At 42.6% G+C, this 19,138-nt stretch overlaps 2 protein-coding genes across 5 annotated transcripts in view; one reads left to right on the top strand and one right to left on the bottom strand.

Moving 5' to 3' along the window:
- Positions 1–1,130: 1,130 nt before the first annotated feature.
- LOC106937030 (ral GTPase-activating protein subunit beta-like) overlaps positions 1,131–19,138 on the bottom strand; it is a 25,477-nt gene continuing 7,469 nt past the window's right edge. For 2 of the 3 annotated variants that reach the window (XM_015018326.1, XM_015018325.1), the window contains 24 exons: positions 9,080–9,253; positions 8,899–9,005; positions 8,538–8,700; positions 8,302–8,431; positions 8,075–8,233; positions 7,415–7,529; positions 7,201–7,336; positions 7,059–7,129; positions 5,485–5,560; positions 5,269–5,399; positions 4,920–5,102; positions 4,636–4,784; positions 4,329–4,483; positions 4,156–4,256; positions 3,820–3,981; positions 3,523–3,708; positions 3,287–3,445; positions 3,103–3,205; positions 2,912–3,031; positions 2,759–2,829; positions 2,570–2,672; positions 1,790–1,844; positions 1,543–1,682; positions 1,131–1,465 (listed from right to left, as the gene is read on the bottom strand). In XM_015018326.1, coding sequence (XP_014873812.1) covers positions 1,296–1,465; positions 1,543–1,682; positions 1,790–1,844; positions 2,570–2,672; positions 2,759–2,829; positions 2,912–3,031; positions 3,103–3,205; positions 3,287–3,445; positions 3,523–3,708; positions 3,820–3,981; positions 4,156–4,256; positions 4,329–4,483; positions 4,636–4,784; positions 4,920–5,102; positions 5,269–5,399; positions 5,485–5,560; positions 7,059–7,129; positions 7,201–7,336; positions 7,415–7,529; positions 8,075–8,233; positions 8,302–8,431; positions 8,538–8,700; positions 8,899–9,005; positions 9,080–9,253 — 3,119 coding nt within the window. In that variant the 3' untranslated portion in view covers positions 1,131–1,295. The remainder of the gene's footprint in view (positions 1,466–1,542; positions 1,683–1,789; positions 1,845–2,569; positions 2,673–2,758; positions 2,830–2,911; positions 3,032–3,102; positions 3,206–3,286; positions 3,446–3,522; positions 3,709–3,819; positions 3,982–4,155; positions 4,257–4,328; positions 4,484–4,635; positions 4,785–4,919; positions 5,103–5,268; positions 5,400–5,484; positions 5,561–7,058; positions 7,130–7,200; positions 7,337–7,414; positions 7,530–8,074; positions 8,234–8,301; positions 8,432–8,537; positions 8,701–8,898; positions 9,006–9,079; positions 9,254–19,138) is intronic. The other variant, XM_015018327.1, reaches the window with a different exon arrangement.
- On the top strand, positions 13,390–18,958 carry LOC106937041 (cerebral cavernous malformations protein 2 homolog). 2 transcript variants are annotated; one of them, XM_015018349.1, is made up of 4 exons: positions 13,390–13,819; positions 17,278–17,454; positions 17,569–17,652; positions 18,569–18,948. In XM_015018349.1, the coding sequence occupies exons 1-4, from the start codon at positions 13,790–13,792 to the stop codon at positions 18,791–18,793; spliced, it is 516 nt and encodes a 171-aa protein (XP_014873835.1). In that variant the 5' UTR covers positions 13,390–13,789; the 3' UTR covers positions 18,794–18,948. The 2 variants fall into 2 exon arrangements, with proteins under 2 accessions (XP_014873835.1, XP_014873836.1); XM_015018350.1 differs by lacking the exon at positions 13,390–13,819 and adding an exon at positions 15,481–16,788 and having other exon boundaries at positions 18,569–18,958.

Raw genomic sequence — 19,138 nt, forward strand, 5'->3', positions numbered from 1 at the left:
TTTAACTCATGTAAAGCGCTTTGAATTGCCTTGTTGCTGAAAATGTGCTATATAAATAAAATTACCTTACCTTACCTGAAATCAGGAGAACAGGTACAGTAACTAAAATAGATGCCAACAACAATGAGAGAAAATCAGTTTGTACACTTAAGTTTTCTATGAATTAGGGGTGGGCAATCCTGGTCCTGGAGGGCCGGTCTCCTGCAGCTTTTAGATGTCTCAACTTCAACACACCGGGGTCAAATGATGAGGTTGTTAGCAGGACTCTGGTGAACTCGACTGCACTGAGGAGGAGATTCAGCTGTTTGCTTCAAGTGTGTTGAACCAGGGAGTCTAAGAGTTGCAGGACACCGGCCCTCCAGGACCAGGATTGCCCACCCCTAGTCTAACTCATGTAATGAATGCTACTGACATATTTAGTCTTTCTGATTGGACATTCATTGAAATTGTGCAGGATACAACAAAATACCGGGCTGCTCAGTGGTGCAGTTGGTAGAGCTGTTGCCTTCCAGCAAGTAGAAAGAGCTGGTAGTTTGATTCCCGGCCTGGGGCCTTTCTGCCTGGAGCCTCCATGTTCTCCCTGTGCATGGTGGCTTCTCTCTGGGTTCTCCAGCTTCCTCCCACAGTCCAAAAACATACATGACTGTCAGGTTAATTGGTCTCTCTAAAATTGTCCCTAGGTGTGTGTGTGTGTGTGTGTGTGCATGGTTGTGTGTCCTGTGTGTCTCTGTGTTGCCCTGCGACAGACTGGTGACCTGTCCAGAGTGACCCCGCCTCTCGCCCAGAACGTTACCCGACCCCACAAGAGACAAAGGTGTTAGAAAATGGATGGATGGAAAAGAAAATACCGGGTCTCACTAATAGGGGGCGTTGCTGAGCCCCACAGGCACAAAGAGCAACTGGCATTCTTCAACATTTAAAGCCACTCTGCTCTGGTTACCAGGCTTTCTTTGAAAGACGTAAGAGTGATTTTTATAACAGCATGAGAGAGATATAAAGAAGAAAACAAAGTAGAAGAAGAAGACTAGGTGGATGGACTTCACATAAAAATAAAGGTTGGATCATAAGCAAGAGACGTCAGCCTAAGAAAACATTCAAATTAAATTTTAAAAAATCCCATTTGACTTAAATATTCGTTCATTTTTATTGCTGTCAATGTTTAATTACATGGAAATGATTAAATAATTAAAAGCTTTAATCAGTTCAAAACTGCACTATAAGGATTTGCTCATCCGACTCCTCCAAGGGAGTTTTCTGTTTCCTGTCGAGCTACACCTAGTTACCATAGTAACAGATCAAAACTGGAACAGGGCGGAGTAGAAGGCGGGTTCAGAGCAGCGGCTCTTATAGCAGAGGATGATGTCATTGATCAGGTGTTTCCTTCTGACGTGAGGCGGAGGGGCGGAGTCACTCTCCAAGCGACAGTGGCGAGAGCAGTTAGACACCATCTCTGTGAGCAGGAACCCTGAGGAGGACAGTCAGGTGTAACTACCATCCAATCGATCTTCAGAACCAAGCAGCCATCTTGTGATTGGTCCTCACCCAGAGACCTCCTGCTGGTCACCATCCCATTCACCAATGGGACGACCAATCCTAGCTTGGTAGAGGCATTTCCAAGGAAACAGATCCTGAAGAGTCCCGTCTTCAGAGGATGGATGAAGATCAATTGGATGCTGGAGGAACTAAGAGAGAGATGGACAGTCTGTCAGACCTGGAGAGCCATGCTGGGCTTGACTGAAGCAGAACTTCAGGTGGGACTGGTCAGAACCACCGACCCAGATCCACTCACCCGGTCTCCGTCTGCGCTCTCGTCTCCAGCAGCAGATCTGTCAGAGGAAACGTCTCTGAAACACAAAGATCAGAAAAACATGGGCCACCAGATTCACCCCTCATGGAAAAGTGGGTGTGTCCCACTGAAGAGGGCGGAGCTTCCACTTTCTCTGATTTTGAATGTGCAATACTTCCTACGGCTACCAGGGACTGTCTTGTTCAATCCGCTTCAATCTGACCCCAGTCCTTTTGCCTATAAAGTCCGGTTCACTTGGTGAGTTGTGACTGCTAACCGACCTCTGACCTCTGGCATTTCTCCTGGTGCTAGCAGCAGAAATGTCTCCTTGTCTTTAGCCAAAGACTAAAGAGAAATCCTCCAACCGCTAAATTCTAACGCCTCCATCTTGTTTCCATCTGGTGAAGAAGGAAGTTGCTCTCAGTGTCTTCAGAGGTTTTTGTGTCGTTTCCTTCAGTGGTTCTTGGTGCAGCGCCCCCACAGGCCAGGAGGGGAACAGGTTGGTTTGACTCAGAACCACAGCAGCTGGAGGTGGAGCAGATGATGGAGTTCTGGTTCCAGTAGAACTGGGTCGACTGGACCATCAGGAGGAGAAAACACCCATCAAAAACTGCATCCCTTTTCTTCAGCTGTTTCTGGATTCTGTTGATTGATCTGAAAATTATTTACTTCACGAATTTCAGTTTCATCTCTTAGTTTTGTTCTGTGACTCACTGGAGTCAAACAAGACAACAGAAACCTGCTAGAAATGACTAATAGTTATTTAGCTAGCTAGTTAGTTACCAATGTCCTCAAAGCGTTCGACCCAAACAATGAGCAGCTTTGAGTCTGATCGGAAAAATGATGAGACACTCTGACAGAATCGGATGTCTTCTGATGAACGGGTCTGAACAGACACACAGATGAGGGACAGGTAAGACAGAAAAAACCTTGTATGTTAATATACAGGGTAGGTTGAGGGCGGAGCCTCACCTCAGCTCTTTTCTGGTTGGATGATGAAGCAGCGGTGTGCCCCACCTCCTCAAAGCTCTTCAGCCAATCAGCTGCTTGGAAAATGAAGCTAAATTGATCATCTTGGGTGTGATTGGTTACTGTTATTTCAGAGTGACATCACCAAGCACTGACTGTAGGTGTGTGATGAAGGAACAATGAAGGTGATTTGCGTCAAAGCATCGGCAAACTTCAGGACGAACCTCCGTCCATCGAACACGCCGCCTCCGCTGTCCCCCAGAACAGCCCCAAATTCTGAAACCAGGAATCACCCAGTTAGTTAACCGAAGAGTTCTGACACCTGAACCCTCAAACAAAGACCTCACCTAAACGACTGGCTCCGCCCACCTCTTCAGGACAACCAAGAGACGACAGGAAGTCCAAGAAAGGACCGCTGACGTGGGTCTGCTTGTCCACATTCCCCAAGATCTGCAGGGAGATAGACAGGCAAGACACGACAGACTCAGAACCATCTGAGACAGGTAGACAGGTAGGACAGGTGAGGAATACCTCTCTGGGTGTCTTCTGTCCTGCTCTCACGTAGAAGACAAACGCACAGTCACTGTTTCTGGATGGAAGCTGGTCTAAACGTCTCAGGCTTTCTGAGAAACCTGGAAGAGATGAGTCCAGAGACAAGAGTGCGGGCTGCATGCTGTCGACACCTGGATCCTGCCGACAGGTGAAGGGAGGACAGATGAATGATGGACAGGTAAGCCAGACAAAACGAGTCCTGTCCCGATGTCTACCTTCACACTCTCCGGAGTCAGAAAACCCAGGTGGGACAGGAAGAGTCTGGTCACCTGGAAGCAGCTGATAGGAGAAGGTGGTCTGCAGGTTGCCATAGCAACTGAATGACTGCTCAGCCAAGGCTGAACTTCAATTTCCTGTTGGGTCTTCAAGGTTACTCGCAGATGGTCCAACTGCTGCCTGTCCTAAAGTACAGATGTCCACACCTGAGACACACATGTCCCCTGATCTGTGACAGCTCTGAACGTCTAGAACAGATTCTAATGGTTCTGGTTCTGGACGGACTCGGGTCTTACCTCAGCAGGTCCAGTTCTGATCAGAGGAGGGATGCTCTGATCTGCTCCAACTGAAGGAACTCTCTCTATGTGCTCCAGAACCAGCTGGTGGTTGATGGAGCGTCTCTGTCCAGCGTCTTCAGCGGCGAGGCGCGGCTGTCTTGGGATTAGTGCCGCCTGCGTCTGTCCAAGAGACAAAAACTCACCTGAAGACTTCAGTTCTGCGGACCAATCATGTTCTGGTTCTGTGGTGATGATGGAACCTCAACAGACTCCAGAGTGGAACCAAATGATACTGCAGCGCCACTATCAGGCTGGTTGAGGCACTGCAGCAGCATCACCTGATCACATGATCACCTGAATGGCTCGGGCGTCTTTGGGCAGCAGGTGGAGCTGTAGAGTCCAGTTGTGATGTCCCGACGGTCCCCTCAAGATCACCAGCAGAGACGGACTGGGCTCTGCAACAGGACCAGAACTATCAGTATCTCTGCAGTTCTGGGCTGAGGTTCTGTCTCTGGTTCTGGATCTACCTTGATCAGGTTGATCTGGTGTTGGCTCCAATGTGGCCAGAATCACAGAACCTTCCAGAACAAAATATCTGGACCTCTTCAGGCTGCTGTCATCCAACATCAGGGTGTTGTCTCTGAGCGACGGATCTGGACCCGCTCCGGAAACCTGCATGATACTGGACCAGAACCAGCTGCAGTTAGAATCCAGGAGCTAACTGAAGCAGAACCTGATGTACTTAGCTCCTCCTAGGTTCTAACTGAAGCTGGTTCTGGTCCAGTTTGCTCCTGGTTTCTAACAGGATCAGAACCAGGACCATGTTTTAATCACCAGCTCAGCGTTGCCTCTGCCGCCTCCTTCACCCTCAGAGAGGCCGGGTTCAGATCTTTGTCGTCCTTCCACACAATGTTCTGGTCCTGTCTGGACCTGCTGCCTGAGATCCCCAACTCCACAATCTCCAAAACCTCCAGCAGACACTCCTGGCGGTACCAGAAGGGACAGAGGCGTTCACCTAGAGAACAGGAACCGACCCAGCAGACTTCCAGAACTGTTACCTGATATACAGACTCTAATCAGAACCAGATCAGAACCTGTGCAGGTTGCAGGTCAGTTACCTGCTGGTGCAGCAGATCTGGGTTTTGGGTCAGCCAGGTGTTCAGGCAGCAGAAAGCAGCGACGATGATAGAGTGCAGGTCTCTGGAGTGGAGCGGAGGAGGACGGCCGCACTGGAACACGATGTAGGTGCAGACAGTACCGACGGCCCGGCGCCGCTCCGAGGCCTCCACCTGGACCTCCACCTGCCGGACCACAGAACATACAGACTGATCCGGGTCGGAACCAAATAAAACGATGAGAGGACCAGATGGTAGCGCTGAGATCCACCACCGTTTGACCCGGTTACAGTCCAGCCTCTAAAACTGCACTGTAGCCAGTTCTGGTGTGTGTGTGTGTGTGTGTTCCCACCTTGGCCAGTCCTCCCAGTACTTCCAGTGCAGACAGACAAACTGCAGAGTCATTTCTCCACTGAGACGTCAAACGCTGAGTCAGCAGACGGACAACATGAACCCAAAGGACTGCTGCTTCCGATTGGGTAGCTGGTTACCATGGCAGCACACATACATCATCAGTGGTAGTTTACCAACACCCAAACAGTAAGGAAGACAGTCCTTTATATCTTACTTGATGTCCTGGTCCTGCTGGTTCCATTAGTCCCCCTGAATTGGACCTCCTGGTTCCGATGGTCAGACCTTCTGGACTGAAAATGAAGAAGAGTTTATCTGACCACAAGTTTGGTGAAACACTCTCCGTTTTGGCTTTTCCCTTTAGGGGTCGCCACAGCGAGTCATTGGTCTCCATCTAACCCTGTCTTCCACATCTTCTTCTCACACCAACCACCTTCATGTCCTCTTTCACTCCAGCCATAAACCTCCTCTAAGGTCTTCCTCTAGGCCTCCTGCCTGGCAGTTCCATCCTTCCACCAATGTACTCCTATTTATCCATCCCCTTGAATCTTCATCTTGGCTGCCTCCAGCTCGGCCTCCTCTCTAAGCCAAACAGCATTGCTGGTTTCGCCACCGTCTTGTACACCTTTCCTTTCTTTCTCTCTAATTTTCTCATCACACCTACCAATCTGCTTGGACATGTTTCTTCACTTCATTTTCACACTCACTGTTGCTCTGAATTGTTGATCCCAAGCACTTAAAATCCTTCACCCTCTTTATCCCTGTAACCTCATGTCTCCTTCTCTTGAGATTTTCCTTCACCTGTTCTCTCCTCTCACCATAGATCACGATTTCATGTGCAAACATCATAGTTCTGTCTAACGTCATCCATCAACCAGGGCTCAGAGCCACTCCTAAGTGAAGTTTCACTTCCACCTTGACCTCTCGTTCACCCCACTCCAGTCTTACAGCTCTCATATATGTCCCGAACCACTCTAACATACGTCTCTACTACTCCAGACTTCCTCATACAGCACCATAGTTCCTCTCTCAGAACCTTGTCACGTTTTCTTTAGATCCATAAAACCACAATGAAGCTGACATTCTCTGTACTTCTCTATCAACATCCTCAAAGCAAAGACTGCATCTGTAGTACATGCAGTCTTTGCATGTACTACAGATGCAGTAGAGGAATGGTTTCATGCCATTCCACTATCAAACCTACCTGACACACTTGTCACGTCCAAAACGTTCCTGACAAACTCCTCCTTTAAGATAATCCTAACACCATTTCTCTTCTCATCCACACCATGGTAGCCTGAACCATGCTCCTAGGCTTCTAGTCTTGCTACTTTTCCACCTGGTCTTCTGAACACACAATATGTCCACCTTCCTCCTCTGCCTACTCCCTAGCTTTCCCTGTAATAGTCCCAACATTCGAAGTTCCTACTCTCAGTCCTAAACTCTTGCTTTTTCTCTTCTCTCTCTGTCGACATGTCTTCTCTGATCAGCAGTAGTCTAATTTCCATCGGTACCCTGTTGGTTACCAGCACCAATGGGAGTCGTTAACCCAGGTCTCCACCAATCCAATATGGAGATCATGTTCTTGACTAGCATGTTAGATTTGGGAAAAGTTGTAAGCCACATGCCCATTCTTAAGCTGACATTTCTCTAGGCTTTAGAATAACATAAAAAAGACACATAGTGTCCCTTGGTGGCTGCATTTTGCTAAAACACTTAATTGTAAAATAAATTAAATGTGTTGATTTCACCAGTCAGAAAAAACTGGTAAGATTGACTTGGAGAACTTACCTGATCAGGATGAGGTGAGGGAGGAGGAGCCTCTGCTGCAGCCGAGTCATGGACTACATTCAATATGGCGGCTGCAGAAACAAAGATGTGATTAATGTTCATGAGGCAAAGTCGTGGAGAAAACCAGGAAGCAGAAACTGACCCAGGAGCAGCTGGATGTTGCATGTGTCTGTCTCTATCTGCAAAGCTCCAATCAGAAGGCTGTGAAGGCGGAGCTTATAAGACAGGAAGTTACCTGCTGTGGCATCCTCACAGCCCATCATCAAATCCACAGAGTTCTGCAGAACCACAGCCAACGTTTGGTGGGATGGCAAGTCAGACTTGCTCATATGTTGCCATGGTTACAGAGGAGCTACCTGTATTTGGGCTGGTCCAAGCTGCACAGGGAGGGGCATCAGAGACAGCAGGATGAAGATGGAGGATCGCCTTAAATCCACAAGACTGACGAGGCCCTTAAACCGGATCAGATCCCTGGAAGCATCAACAGGAAGTTACCTGATGGTCACAATCATGTTTGGTTCAATTCAGAGAAAGATGTTTATTCACCTGCCCACCTGTCTACAGGAGCCCAGAGTGGACAACACAAACGCCAGAGCAAGACTTTTCATCTGAAAGCTTCGTGATTCAAACCAGATTAAATTAAATGCAGATTTGGTTCCTGTTATCTGGTCTGGACCTGACGGTTCTGGCTGGTCTTGCCCTCAGTTTACTATAATACCCATGATACTCTGCTCCTCTTTGCAGGTATCTGTCCCCTCCAAGCTCCGTCTCCCTGATAGGATCAGGTGATCAGAAGTAAGCAGGTTCTCTAGGTTCACTACAAACCATTTGTTCTGTTTTCTGTGTGGAATTTGGAAACAACAAATCCAGAACCTACTGACCCGACTGGCTCTGCTAGAACGGATCTGAAATCAGGTCCAAAACCTGATACACATTCTAACATTCATGGAAACGCTCCCAACCTGATCTGAGCCGAGTCCCGCCCACTTCTAGTTCTGTACCGGAGGTGTTGATACCTGTCCAGCAGTACCGTCTCCAGGACAGAGACAAAGGACGGCAGCAGCAGGTTGACCCCTCTCAGGTCGCAGCAGAACAGATTGGTGGAGTTCAGCAGGACAGAGACCACGACAGGTGGACAGGCGTCCTGGAGGCTTCGCAGGAGAACCAGGTAGAACCTGACAGAGGACACCAGAGACAGGAGTGAGACCGTGAGATGGACAAACCTGGACAGGTGGACAGTTACCTGGACAGGTAGATGGACTGAATGTTTTCTCCTGTCTTCTTGCAGGTGAAAATCCTGCAGAGCGTCCCGCAGGCCTCTGCTCTCCCTGCTGCCCATCGGTCTGACATCACAGTGACATCAGCTTGTTTACCTGTTGGAGACAGGTGTCACAGGTGTGTAGCTTAGTCCAGGAATATCAGAGTATGGTCTATACTAGGAGCAGATCCTACAGGACAGAGCATGCTAACAGGACAGACCTGAAGTTATCAGAGCCGCTTCAAACAGCCAGGAGCCAAACAGGTGCAGGAGGGAATCCGTGTTACACCTGAGAGGGTGGGCTGGGCATCGAGGGGCGGAGCTCACAGGAGGACAGGAAAAGCGCAGACGAGAGGAAGACTTCCACTGATGAGATGAAGGTGTCTGAGAAGACAGAAGATCGAGGCCAATAAGTTTCAACATCAGATAAATCCAGATGGTTGTATGATTTACCTGGACAGGTAAAGGTTTCTTTAGACTAGAAAGGGGACGTCTGTTTATTAGGACACTGTACCTATAGAGCTGTTCTCCTGAACCAATAAAAATCATAATGCTCTGGATCAGCTTGGATCCAGGTTCTACCTGTTGTTTACTTGAAGGTGAGGAGCTTTTAATAGGTGGGGCTTCAGGTGCAGTGGGGAAGTTAACAGGTGTGGGCGGGGCACTTCCAGAACGAGGCCGTGAGAACCCTGCAGAGAAGAAGAAAAAGGTTGGATCACAGAGCGGCCTTCACTGAAGACGACAACAAACTGGCAGAGATTACCATACGATGGGAGGCGGTCTCTAAACAGACTTCTGCTCACAGAGAAACCTGGAGGGAAGATAACAGAGACATGAACCGGAACCACAGAGGAGTTCTGATGGACAGGGTCGGTGGACTGAGGTTGTTTACCCAGAGAAGGCAGTCTGTCTCTGGATTGACTTCTGGCACCAAGTTCTGCAGAAACAAATAAACCATCACACCTGAAGCAGCTTTGCTCTGGTTAAACATGAAGATGTTTGTTGAATCTGGACTTCTCAAACTGGAGAGCAACAGACACATTTTACCCCTTCATACGATCCAGAGAGGACAACACAAACACGAGAGCAAGACTTTTCATCTGAAAGCTTCATGATTCAAACCAGATACTTCCCAAAGGCCTAGAAACTTCCATGGTCTTCCCTTTTGGATACACCAGAACCAGGGTCGGTTCTCCTTCATGGATGATCTGCTCCAGCCTTCCTCCCTTAACTCTTGACTTCAGACCAGATACTGATGTTCTTCTGTAGCTTCTCTGGAACAACCCTGGTCATGTCCATCAAGCCCAAAAAGTATTGTCAGACTCCAGCCCCACTTCTGCACAGAAGCTTGAATTCAGAATCATGAGTGAGTTTCCCTGTTCCTGTTGCAGTAAGTCTATTCTGGTTCTTATCTCCCTGAGCACCAGGTAAATCTTTCAGGTAGTGGGGGATTCAAGGAGCATGGTGTGAAGATGTGAAGATCCAACAGATGGATTCTTGTTCATTACTCTGAACAAGCAGGCCTTCATATGAACTAATGTCCATCTCTCCAGTGTATGCTGGGTCTTCCTATGGGTCTCCTGCCAGTGGGATGCAACCAGAACACCTCACCAGGGAGTCGTCCAACTTAACCCAATGCAGGAGCCACCTCAACTGGCTCCTCTCGNGGGACCCATATAGTCTGCCCTCCTTGTCCCCACATGGGGCCCACCTAGGCATGCTGGCTGGGTGATCTGTGCAGCTCCTCCTTTAGCGTGGTCGTGGGCTTTTTGGCTGCTTTCTGACTAATGCTCTCCTTACCTATCAGTTCAGGTGTGCCTTCATGGCGCCTTTTGTTCATTGGCTTTTCTTTGTTTTGTTTGGTTTTGTTTTGTTTTTTCAATAAATCTCTTAAACCTTCACAGAAGACCTGGATTTATACTGAGATTAAATATATTAAGTTGAATTACTTATTACTTACTTTATTCATCAATCACTTGGAAAACAAAGGATCATTTTCCCTTGAATTTCACATGGACAACTTTGAATTGCTTTGTCTCATAAAATCCCCATTAAATACTCTGAAGTTTCCAGTCGGGACAAAAGTCATAAATTAAAAGTGGAATGAATACCTTTGCAAGACACTGTATTATGACCATTTCACGCATTGCAACTGTGAGCTTAATATTTGGCCCTGAACCATAACGTTTGGATTGTTTTTGATGGAGATTTACAACACAAACCAGCCACAACGTTGAAAACAAATATGGTCGATTGTTAAGCACTTTTGTTTATGCCTTTACATCTTCTTATTTCTTGCCGTTATGAATATTTTGTGGTGCCAAGAAGTAAACTTCAAGCATTTTCGGTGTTTTGTGAAAGCATCCTCCAGCCAAAACAACAATGCTTGTGGTACAAATAGGAGGAGGTTGATGACAAAATGTGTAAAAAAAAAAAAAAAAAGTGTTGTGTTGGATTTTCTATGATAAAACAGGTAGATTACTATATTGTTTTAAAATACCCATATTTTCTTCCACTTCCTAGCATGAATTTTAGGGCTCATTGTCAGGTGAACCTCAGCATTTAGCATGTCAGTGCTCAAAAGTCAGTTTGATTTCTCATTAATGTGTAGCAGCAGACCATTGTAGTGTTTGACCTGGTTTAAGTCACAACTGTCGTTTTTACCAAAAGGGAAGGATGTTGGGGATAGTAAATCAGTGCAATTATGTTTTTGTTTGTTTGTTTTGTTCCTTCTGTATCTTTTTGTCAATAACCTGGTGCTGAAAAAGAAAAAAAAAACACACATTTAAAAGGTGCTACCAAGGTGGACTTCAGGGTCCACTTTTTGGCTTTCTGAGAGCATATACACTTGCAGTGAAACCGAGAAAACCTGCACCCTCACAAAATGTGCAGTCTTTGAATGCTCTGCAGCCAGCACCTCAAATCCACACAGTTTACAGCAGAACTCAACTCTCAATGGTGCCATTTTAATTTCTCAACCTTCACAAAAAAAAAAAAGAAAAAAAGACTACAGTTCTTACTGTTTGAATAATGTTTATTCTATTGGGTTCAGCGTATGGTGGGGTTTTATTTTGCAATAAATCTGTCTGCACTAGGATTTCAATTCTTTTTCTCTGAGAGAATGAAACAGATGACAAAGTGTATCCTTTCAGCAAAAGCGAAGGAGCACAACTGTACATCTGCAGTTGGACTTTGGGTTAAAAAAAAAAAAAATATATATATATATATATATATATAGAACGTGATTGCTGTGTTGTAAATTCCTGTCACCTATATGTCCTTTATCTGTATGTATCTATTTTTGTTTTTATTATTTTGCTAATTGTAGAATCAGCTGTAATATTTTCTTCAAAAATGAATTTGATATTCCGACAGAGCAACTATGTCTTAATATTGCTGCTGATTTTTTTTTTTTTTTTTTTTTTTTTGGATTTTTTTTAAAAGTGTTGGGAATTTGGCTTTGTTTATATTTAATCAACCTATTGATTGTGTTAGCTTGTTGGTGTGTTCCATGAATACTCCAGAGGGGTATATGATTTTTCTGGGGTATTCCAAAAGTTAGTCATTAAATCTGCTACATAATGTAGCTCCTTACGATTGTGGAAACATTGCAGCCTATGTTGTGAGAGAAAAACATATACAAAGGAATTTCTTTGTTGTTGTTAAATATAAAACGTAAGTAAATTGTTTTAATGAATCCCCATTTCTTTGAAAAGAAAAAAAAAAAAAAGCAAAACTGATGTCCAGTGTTGTACTTACGCCCTATTTTTGGGAACAATATGAATATTATTAATAACATATGGTGCTAAAGTTATTTTGTATGTTTTGGTTTTTAGATGAAAAGAGAAATATTATGCTGAAAATGTAATGTTAAGCCTTACTGTAGATTCATATATCAGACTGTTCATCCCAGAAGAGAAAAATAAATATAGTATTTGAAAGTGGAAAATCCCAGTGGTGTTTTTATTTTTTGTTAGTCTCTCTTTTTTCTGATCAGTCAAGGTAGCAAAAGGAATGGCATGATTATAATGTATTAGCTACATTATATGTAACTGTAAGAATTTACACGTTATGTTATTTTCTCAGCAAGCAAAAATATTTTTTTAATAAAAGATAATAAATAGCCTCTAAGTCACTCTTCTAAACTATTTACAGTAATATTCCCACTGAAAAAAAATGTGGAAATTATCGCAAGTTGCTGGAAATCAACATGCCAGAGTCAATATACTTAATTTCAAGCTAACAAGAAAAGAAAAGAGAAGTTCTTCAAAATTAGACTAAGTGTGTTGTAATAGGTAGAAAATGTGTGATGGAAAAATAATCAGCCACAATATTTTTTATTGTTATTATTCTAGTGATTTAATTATAAAAAATGGAAACTAACAATCAGTGGAAATGAACAAATAAAAAAAACAGGGAAAAAAATACTAGGAAAACATAAATACATAAGAACTATTCATCTATTATTGTTCTTGGCAAATATAGGAAAAAATAATACATTTTAAATGGATGTGTTAATTATGTAAACAAGTTTATCCTGTGAAACTGCAATTTAAATTTAATTTAACAAAATTGTTTTTGTCAGATTTAATAACAATAGCAAACATATTGTAATTTCTGTCATTTTTATAATTTTTAAAATTGATTTCCCAATATAATTTGAAGACCGCTTTGCTTTATTTTTCATGAGTCAGGTCCAAAGCCAAGCATTGGGAACCACTGATATAGGACACATGCCAATCTCCTTCCAGAAATTATTGTCTTGTAATATAATATTTAAACTATATTAGACAAAGAGTAGAGTAGATGTAATTAGCACTGACTTAACTTACACCTTTATATTACTTTGTGTTTATCGTTAATGATTTGATTCTTTTCTCTGTTTTGATGACTAAAGCAAATAATAAAGTTAAGCACTAGAACATTATTGCCTTCTGGTCTATGTGGTATTCTGTGGTGAGTTTGCAAATATTCAAATCCTTTATGCCATTTTTTAAAAATGTTTTGTAAATTTTTTTGCCGATTGCGTCCTCCGTATAAGTGCAGTAATCTCAGTAATGCACAACGCCAGCAGGCTGTTTTGGTTTGAGGAAAGCAAAGCATGCTGGACTACAGTTCAACGCCCAAAATGGCGGCACGATTGAAAAGTTTTTGCTGTTTTCATCGAGTTTGTCTTTTTACCACACCTTTTCCGCAGTTGCTCTAGACACGCGCCGTGTCTGTTTTTTTTTTTTTTTTTTTAAGTCACTGATAATCAGGGTTTTTGTCTAACTGTTAAGCCGTAAGAAGGGAGCTGGGATGGCGAGTTGCTATCAGCTCCTAACTGGGTATCTCTTTAGATACACAGTGCTAAAATAAATTAGCCTAGCAGGCTAACCGCCCTTAGGTAGGTGCTGTTTTAAAGCTCCTGTGGTCTCACCCAGTCTCACATAGATCTCCGGGCTGAAGGGAGAATGAAGAAGACAACTTAGAGATGGAGGAAGATGTGAAAAAAGTAAAAAAGGTGGGTTGCGGTGCACTTTTTTTGCATATTAACTACATGCTAACTTGTTAGCTTGCCGGGAGTAAGGCTAACTGTTAGCTAATTAGAAAAGTTTAGTGTTAGCTGACAAGCAATCGTAATCAAACACACCACTTTACAACACTAACATGTAGATGGTATGTTTAATAAGCTATTCAAAAGAGAGAATACTCGTGAATATTGCATAATGTGTCTGATTAGTGGAGTTTAGTGCTTTGAGTTAGGTTTTTTTTTTCCCCAAGTCAGATCTGCATTAAACTTTTGAACGATTGTTCTTCAGTCGGTTTCCATGTTATAAACCTCAGCGCTCTTCACTTTTTTGGTTTCACGTTTTAGTTGTTGCTCATCTGCAATTATCGGCTTAAATTTTTTAAAATAACATTTAGGAATTATTGCATAGCTAAGACTACTGTAAGATCAGCCTATTCCTTAATGTAATAGGTGCGTACCGTAATTCCTCGACGCAGTATTGTATATTTAAGAGACAGACAAAACACGTTTGCTTGATACTAGAAACTGTTTTCGATAGTTGTTCTGGCTCAAGAGAGTGAGCAGATTTACTATCTCCCCCTAACAAACGGACCCTGCAATACTATGCAATGACTCCCACCTGATGTGGGATTTACTTTCAATACTAGACGTATAATAATTTGCAAAGGTACCTTCTGTCGTTTTCTTAAACGTCAAGATGGGACAAACGGTGAAAAAACAAACAAGCTACTCTGTTCTTGTTTGTCATTGGAAGAAAGCGGTGATCATATTTTTTTTTATCCTTAATGGCATGAGTTTAATGCCTCTTTGTAATGTTTATTTTGGTACATGGGCAACTCAACCGAATGCAGTTACTATTTTTACCACATGGTGCTGATAGAGAATCACTTTAACGACGTGATAGATTGCTCCTTTTAATTTTACCAAGCGTTATCTTGACTCATTTTTGTTATGCAATATTCGGTCTAGTGCAGATCTACTCTAGACCATTGAGGTTTGAAATCTCATTTGCGGGCTGACACATGATTTTTGGCAAACATTGACGGAAATGTCATTTCTGTAGAAGCTTTTTTCTATTTCTTTCAACATCAGTAATCCACTAACGCTACCAACTGGATTTTGGAAGAGAAAGAACTCGATTCATAAATATAGAAATTTTACTGCTGAATCAACCATATCTTGTACTATGTAGCTTTCAGTGAATAATACCAAGACATTTACATGTCTCTGTCATTAACCTTGAAAAGTGTCGCTTTACATATTCCATGAAAATGCCTTCCTCTCTTGCTGTTCTCTCGGTTAAGAAAATGCAAAAGTTAATAGCAAGTAAGTTGCTTGCCAAGGCTGCCGTATCGCATGTCACTGGCAGAAGTCGTAAAATGTTAATGTGTTGAGCTGTGGCATACTATTAAATAATGCAACGGCACTACCGTGGTGTTGTAGTATTAACTTTGTAAGCAGCCAAACATCATCAGTGTCATCTGTATGCTAAAACAATTATTTTCGGGCTGTACGTAAACATATTTGCTTTGTTTTTGTTTTTTTTAAACAGAACTGCAAATGGGATTTGTTCATCAACATATGGTTAGTTGAGAATGTGTCATTAATGTGTGTTTAGTTTATGGCAATTTTTGAAGTCTCGTTAGTTTTTAATGTTAAATATTTCAAATGATCCTTTCAATGTGACTTGAAACAGATACTGCCTTAAAAAACAGATTAGGTAGCTCTACTTCAAGTTTGTCGAAAATACAGGAGACATTGCAGAAAATATTCATGGGGTGGAACAGGAACATTTCGAGATATTAAAGCATCACCTCATTTCTTGTGACGATGTCCGACTCAAAAAGTGAAAAGCCTACAGGCAGAATAAGAGAGTCGTGGATTAAAAATATCCCTTGATTAATCAGTCTTTGTGTAACACTCTCACACACAAGAAAGTGACCAAAGTTCTTCATGTGTAAAATAGGCAAAGAAAGTGAAAGAAAAGAAACAAAAACACAATAAAGCAATAAAAGCAGGAATAGAATTAGGGGGCCTAATTCTCCAGCCCCCAAGAATAAAAAAAAATCAAGGAAAATAAATGAGTTTTTAGAAGAGATTTAAAATCATCCAAGCTTCTTGTGGACATTACGGATAACAGGAGATATAGGAATATTGTAGGACAGACTAGAAGTTTGAGGCACAGCAATCAATCATACAATTTTGTCTTGGAGGAGGTTTCTTGTCTTTAACTCTTTGTGTTATTTTGTTATTTTCACATGCTAGTGATGCTTGTATGTAACTTATCTGACAAAGTCAGAGTTGAATCTAAAAATAATAATAAGGGGAAAACAAGCAGCAAGCATGAGATGAATGTTTAAGTCTTTTTTTTTCTACATTTCCCTTCTGTAAATCTACGACGTAACCAATATTTAAGATGTGACTGGTGTGGTTAGCACAGTGAAATGCATGCCGTCCTTTCTTGCCGTGGTTTTGCAGACTTTTGCACAGACTCGGTTGCAAAGTCCTTGCAGAAAGTGAGTCGGGCTGAAGCTGTGACATCAGAATATTAGTAAGTTTAAGAGTGAATGCACGAGTGAGTGTTTTTTTTTTTTTGGCCATTGTCTGCAAAGCAAACTTAAAAAAAAAAAAAAAAAAGCCATGAGAAGTCTGATGCAGAAGTGAATGTCACAACATTTAAAGCGCGTGTCATCACAGGAAGTTGTGGCCGGTTCCTTTCCTGTTCTTGTGCCTGAGTAGAAGTCAAAGACACGTTCCTTCCTTTTTGTGGGGGTCACACCCGTCATGCGCACCGCCCAGGTCTGGTGCGCTGCGCCTCTCGTCAGTTGGCAGCTGTCAGTTTGCAAGATCGGGCCAACTGGGGATAGATTAGTAATTGTAGCTGCACCCGTTGCCGGGCTGCGAAGTTGCTATTGAACAGGTGTGTGTGACTGCTTGCTTGCGGGATCATGGAGAGTGAGGTAACGCTTTTTAAAGTCTTCTGGGTCCGAATAGATTTTTACGAGGTGGCTTAAAATACCAAGCTCTTCAAGCAGATTTTGTTTTCGCCTATGCAAAACGCAGTAGTTATACTAATGTGTTTATATTTGAGCTAGACTCTCAGTATCATTGTTATTCCTTTTGCTTTTGTTAAAACGGTAAGGAGAAACACGAATGCAGTCAATAGAACTTTACTATTTCATCTCTTTGTATATTTATTTGTATATCTAAGCAATAACTTAATTCGACTACTAAAACTTAATCGGACTACTAAAACTATGTGGGAGTATTATATAGATAGCTATGCTATTTAAGTCTGCTACATGACTTGAATAGAGTAGTTTGGCCTATTTTGCTCCATATATGATGCGACTTGGTCATGTTTGTGAAAGCACGTCACTGTTACGTTTGCACACATGCCCATCAGCCTATATATTTTTCTCATCACCCCTCTGTTTTGTTTTCTATAGCCGGGGATTGTGTCTCCGTTCAAGCGGGTCTTTCTGAAAGGAGAGAAGGGAAGAGACAAGAAGGCTCAGGAGAAATCCACAGAGCGCAGGGCCCTCCACACCTTCTCCCTGTCTCAGCCTGACCACCGCATTGAACCTGACATTCTGCTTAACGACTACATTGAGAAGGAAGTAAAAGTGAGTTTAGCTATCCACGTATTCGTTTCTTGATCGTACACATAGTAAAGGGATCTAACAAGTTGCATGCAAAAACTCTTAATGTAAAATAGTCACCTGCTCTGTCCTGTCCAGTATTTAGGGCAGCTGACATCAGTTCCAGGATACTTGAACCCATCGAGTCGAACAGAGGTTCTGCAGCTCATTGACAATGCAAGAGTAAGTATATGCACAGTGTTGGCCTGGACGATCAATACGATTTTCCTACATCTTTATTTGGGTGGTTACTAGTACAAAGCTGACAGTAGCAGGAAGTGGTTTAATCCCAGTGAACAAACTTTATGTATAAAGAGCCAACTCTTTGTAACTACTTTGGCTGTATGCTTTGGGTCGTTGTCTGTTTATAAGATCTGTTTGTTCCCAGCAGAACAGCCCGATAACATCATACTGCCACTACCATGCTTTGCCGTTAGGATGGTGTTTCCATGCGCCCCCATCAACTCCAAATGTAACATTAAATATGACCAAACAGCTTTACGTTAGTTTCATCAGACTACAGGAGATTTCTCTAAAAATGAAGGTCTTTGTCCCTGTGAGCAATCTGGCTTTTATTTTTTATTATTTTTTTGAGTAATGATTATTTTTTTTGAAAAACGATAAAAAGTCGGGCATTATCATCAATCAATAAAATCCCCACGGGCCAATCTTGAAGATTGGACTTTATGCCGCTGAGACTTAGCTTTTGTCAACAACTCAGAGGCGGAAGTGAGAGCTCCGCGCAACGCAAATGAAGTCCCGGCCGGAACACGGTGCGCTAAATAATAAAACATAAATTAACGAAGCTTCGAGGCAGGTAAATTTTCCTCGAGGAATTTTAGTAATCGAGGTACTTGAATCATTCGAGGAATCGTTTCAGCCCTACTTCATACTCTCTCGCTTTTCGCTTTGCTTTACAGGTTTTTATTGTTTTGCTCTGTCAGTTGAGAGTATTGCACTTTTATTTGTCCACTTCCACAATATCATCTGCGTTTTCAGCCCCTGAAGACTGGATCACGGTTGGCTTATGGTCCAGTCCAGATCAGAGTCTGGACTTTGAGAATTACTGATGTAGTGTTTTCCTGCTCCTATTTTCCAGAAATCCCATCAGTTGGCGGGCCAGCTGACATCAGAGCAGGATGCAGTTGTGAGCTTGTCTGCGTACAACATCAAGCTTGTTTGGCGAGATGGAGAAGACATCATCCTTAGAGTGCCAATCCACGACATTGCTGCAGTGTCATACATCAGGGACGACTCTCTGCACCTTGTGGTGATAAAAACAGGTAAAAGGAGAACAACGTGTGTTGAAGCTGCAGCAGCATGAGATGACCTATAACGCTGTCCCTGGAAATACCAATATCTTTTTTCTGTATGTCACAATTCCTGGCTGCACTTCTATCCAGTAGATGGCAGTAATACGTAGCTAAGCTTTTTTTTTTTTTTTGTGAATTTCACTTATTTTTTTTAAAGTTATAATATTTAAAACAGCTCCAGACAGAAAATGCTGCACACATGAGATAGTTTTTTTTTTTTTTTTTTTTTTTTTTTTTTTTATAATAAAGGAGTTTAAAAAAAAGAAAAAAATCTAAAACCTTTTTTTATTTTTTTTTTTTTTATAATAAAGGAGTTTAAAAAAAAGAAAAAAATCTAAAACCTTTTTTTATTTTTT

Source organism: Poecilia latipinna, unplaced genomic scaffold (assembly GCF_001443285.1).
Source record: "Poecilia latipinna isolate Pla-1442-1.1 unplaced genomic scaffold, P_latipinna-1.0 Scaffold2266, whole genome shotgun sequence".
In the NCBI taxonomy this organism is placed as follows: domain Eukaryota; kingdom Metazoa; phylum Chordata; class Actinopteri; order Cyprinodontiformes; family Poeciliidae; genus Poecilia; species Poecilia latipinna.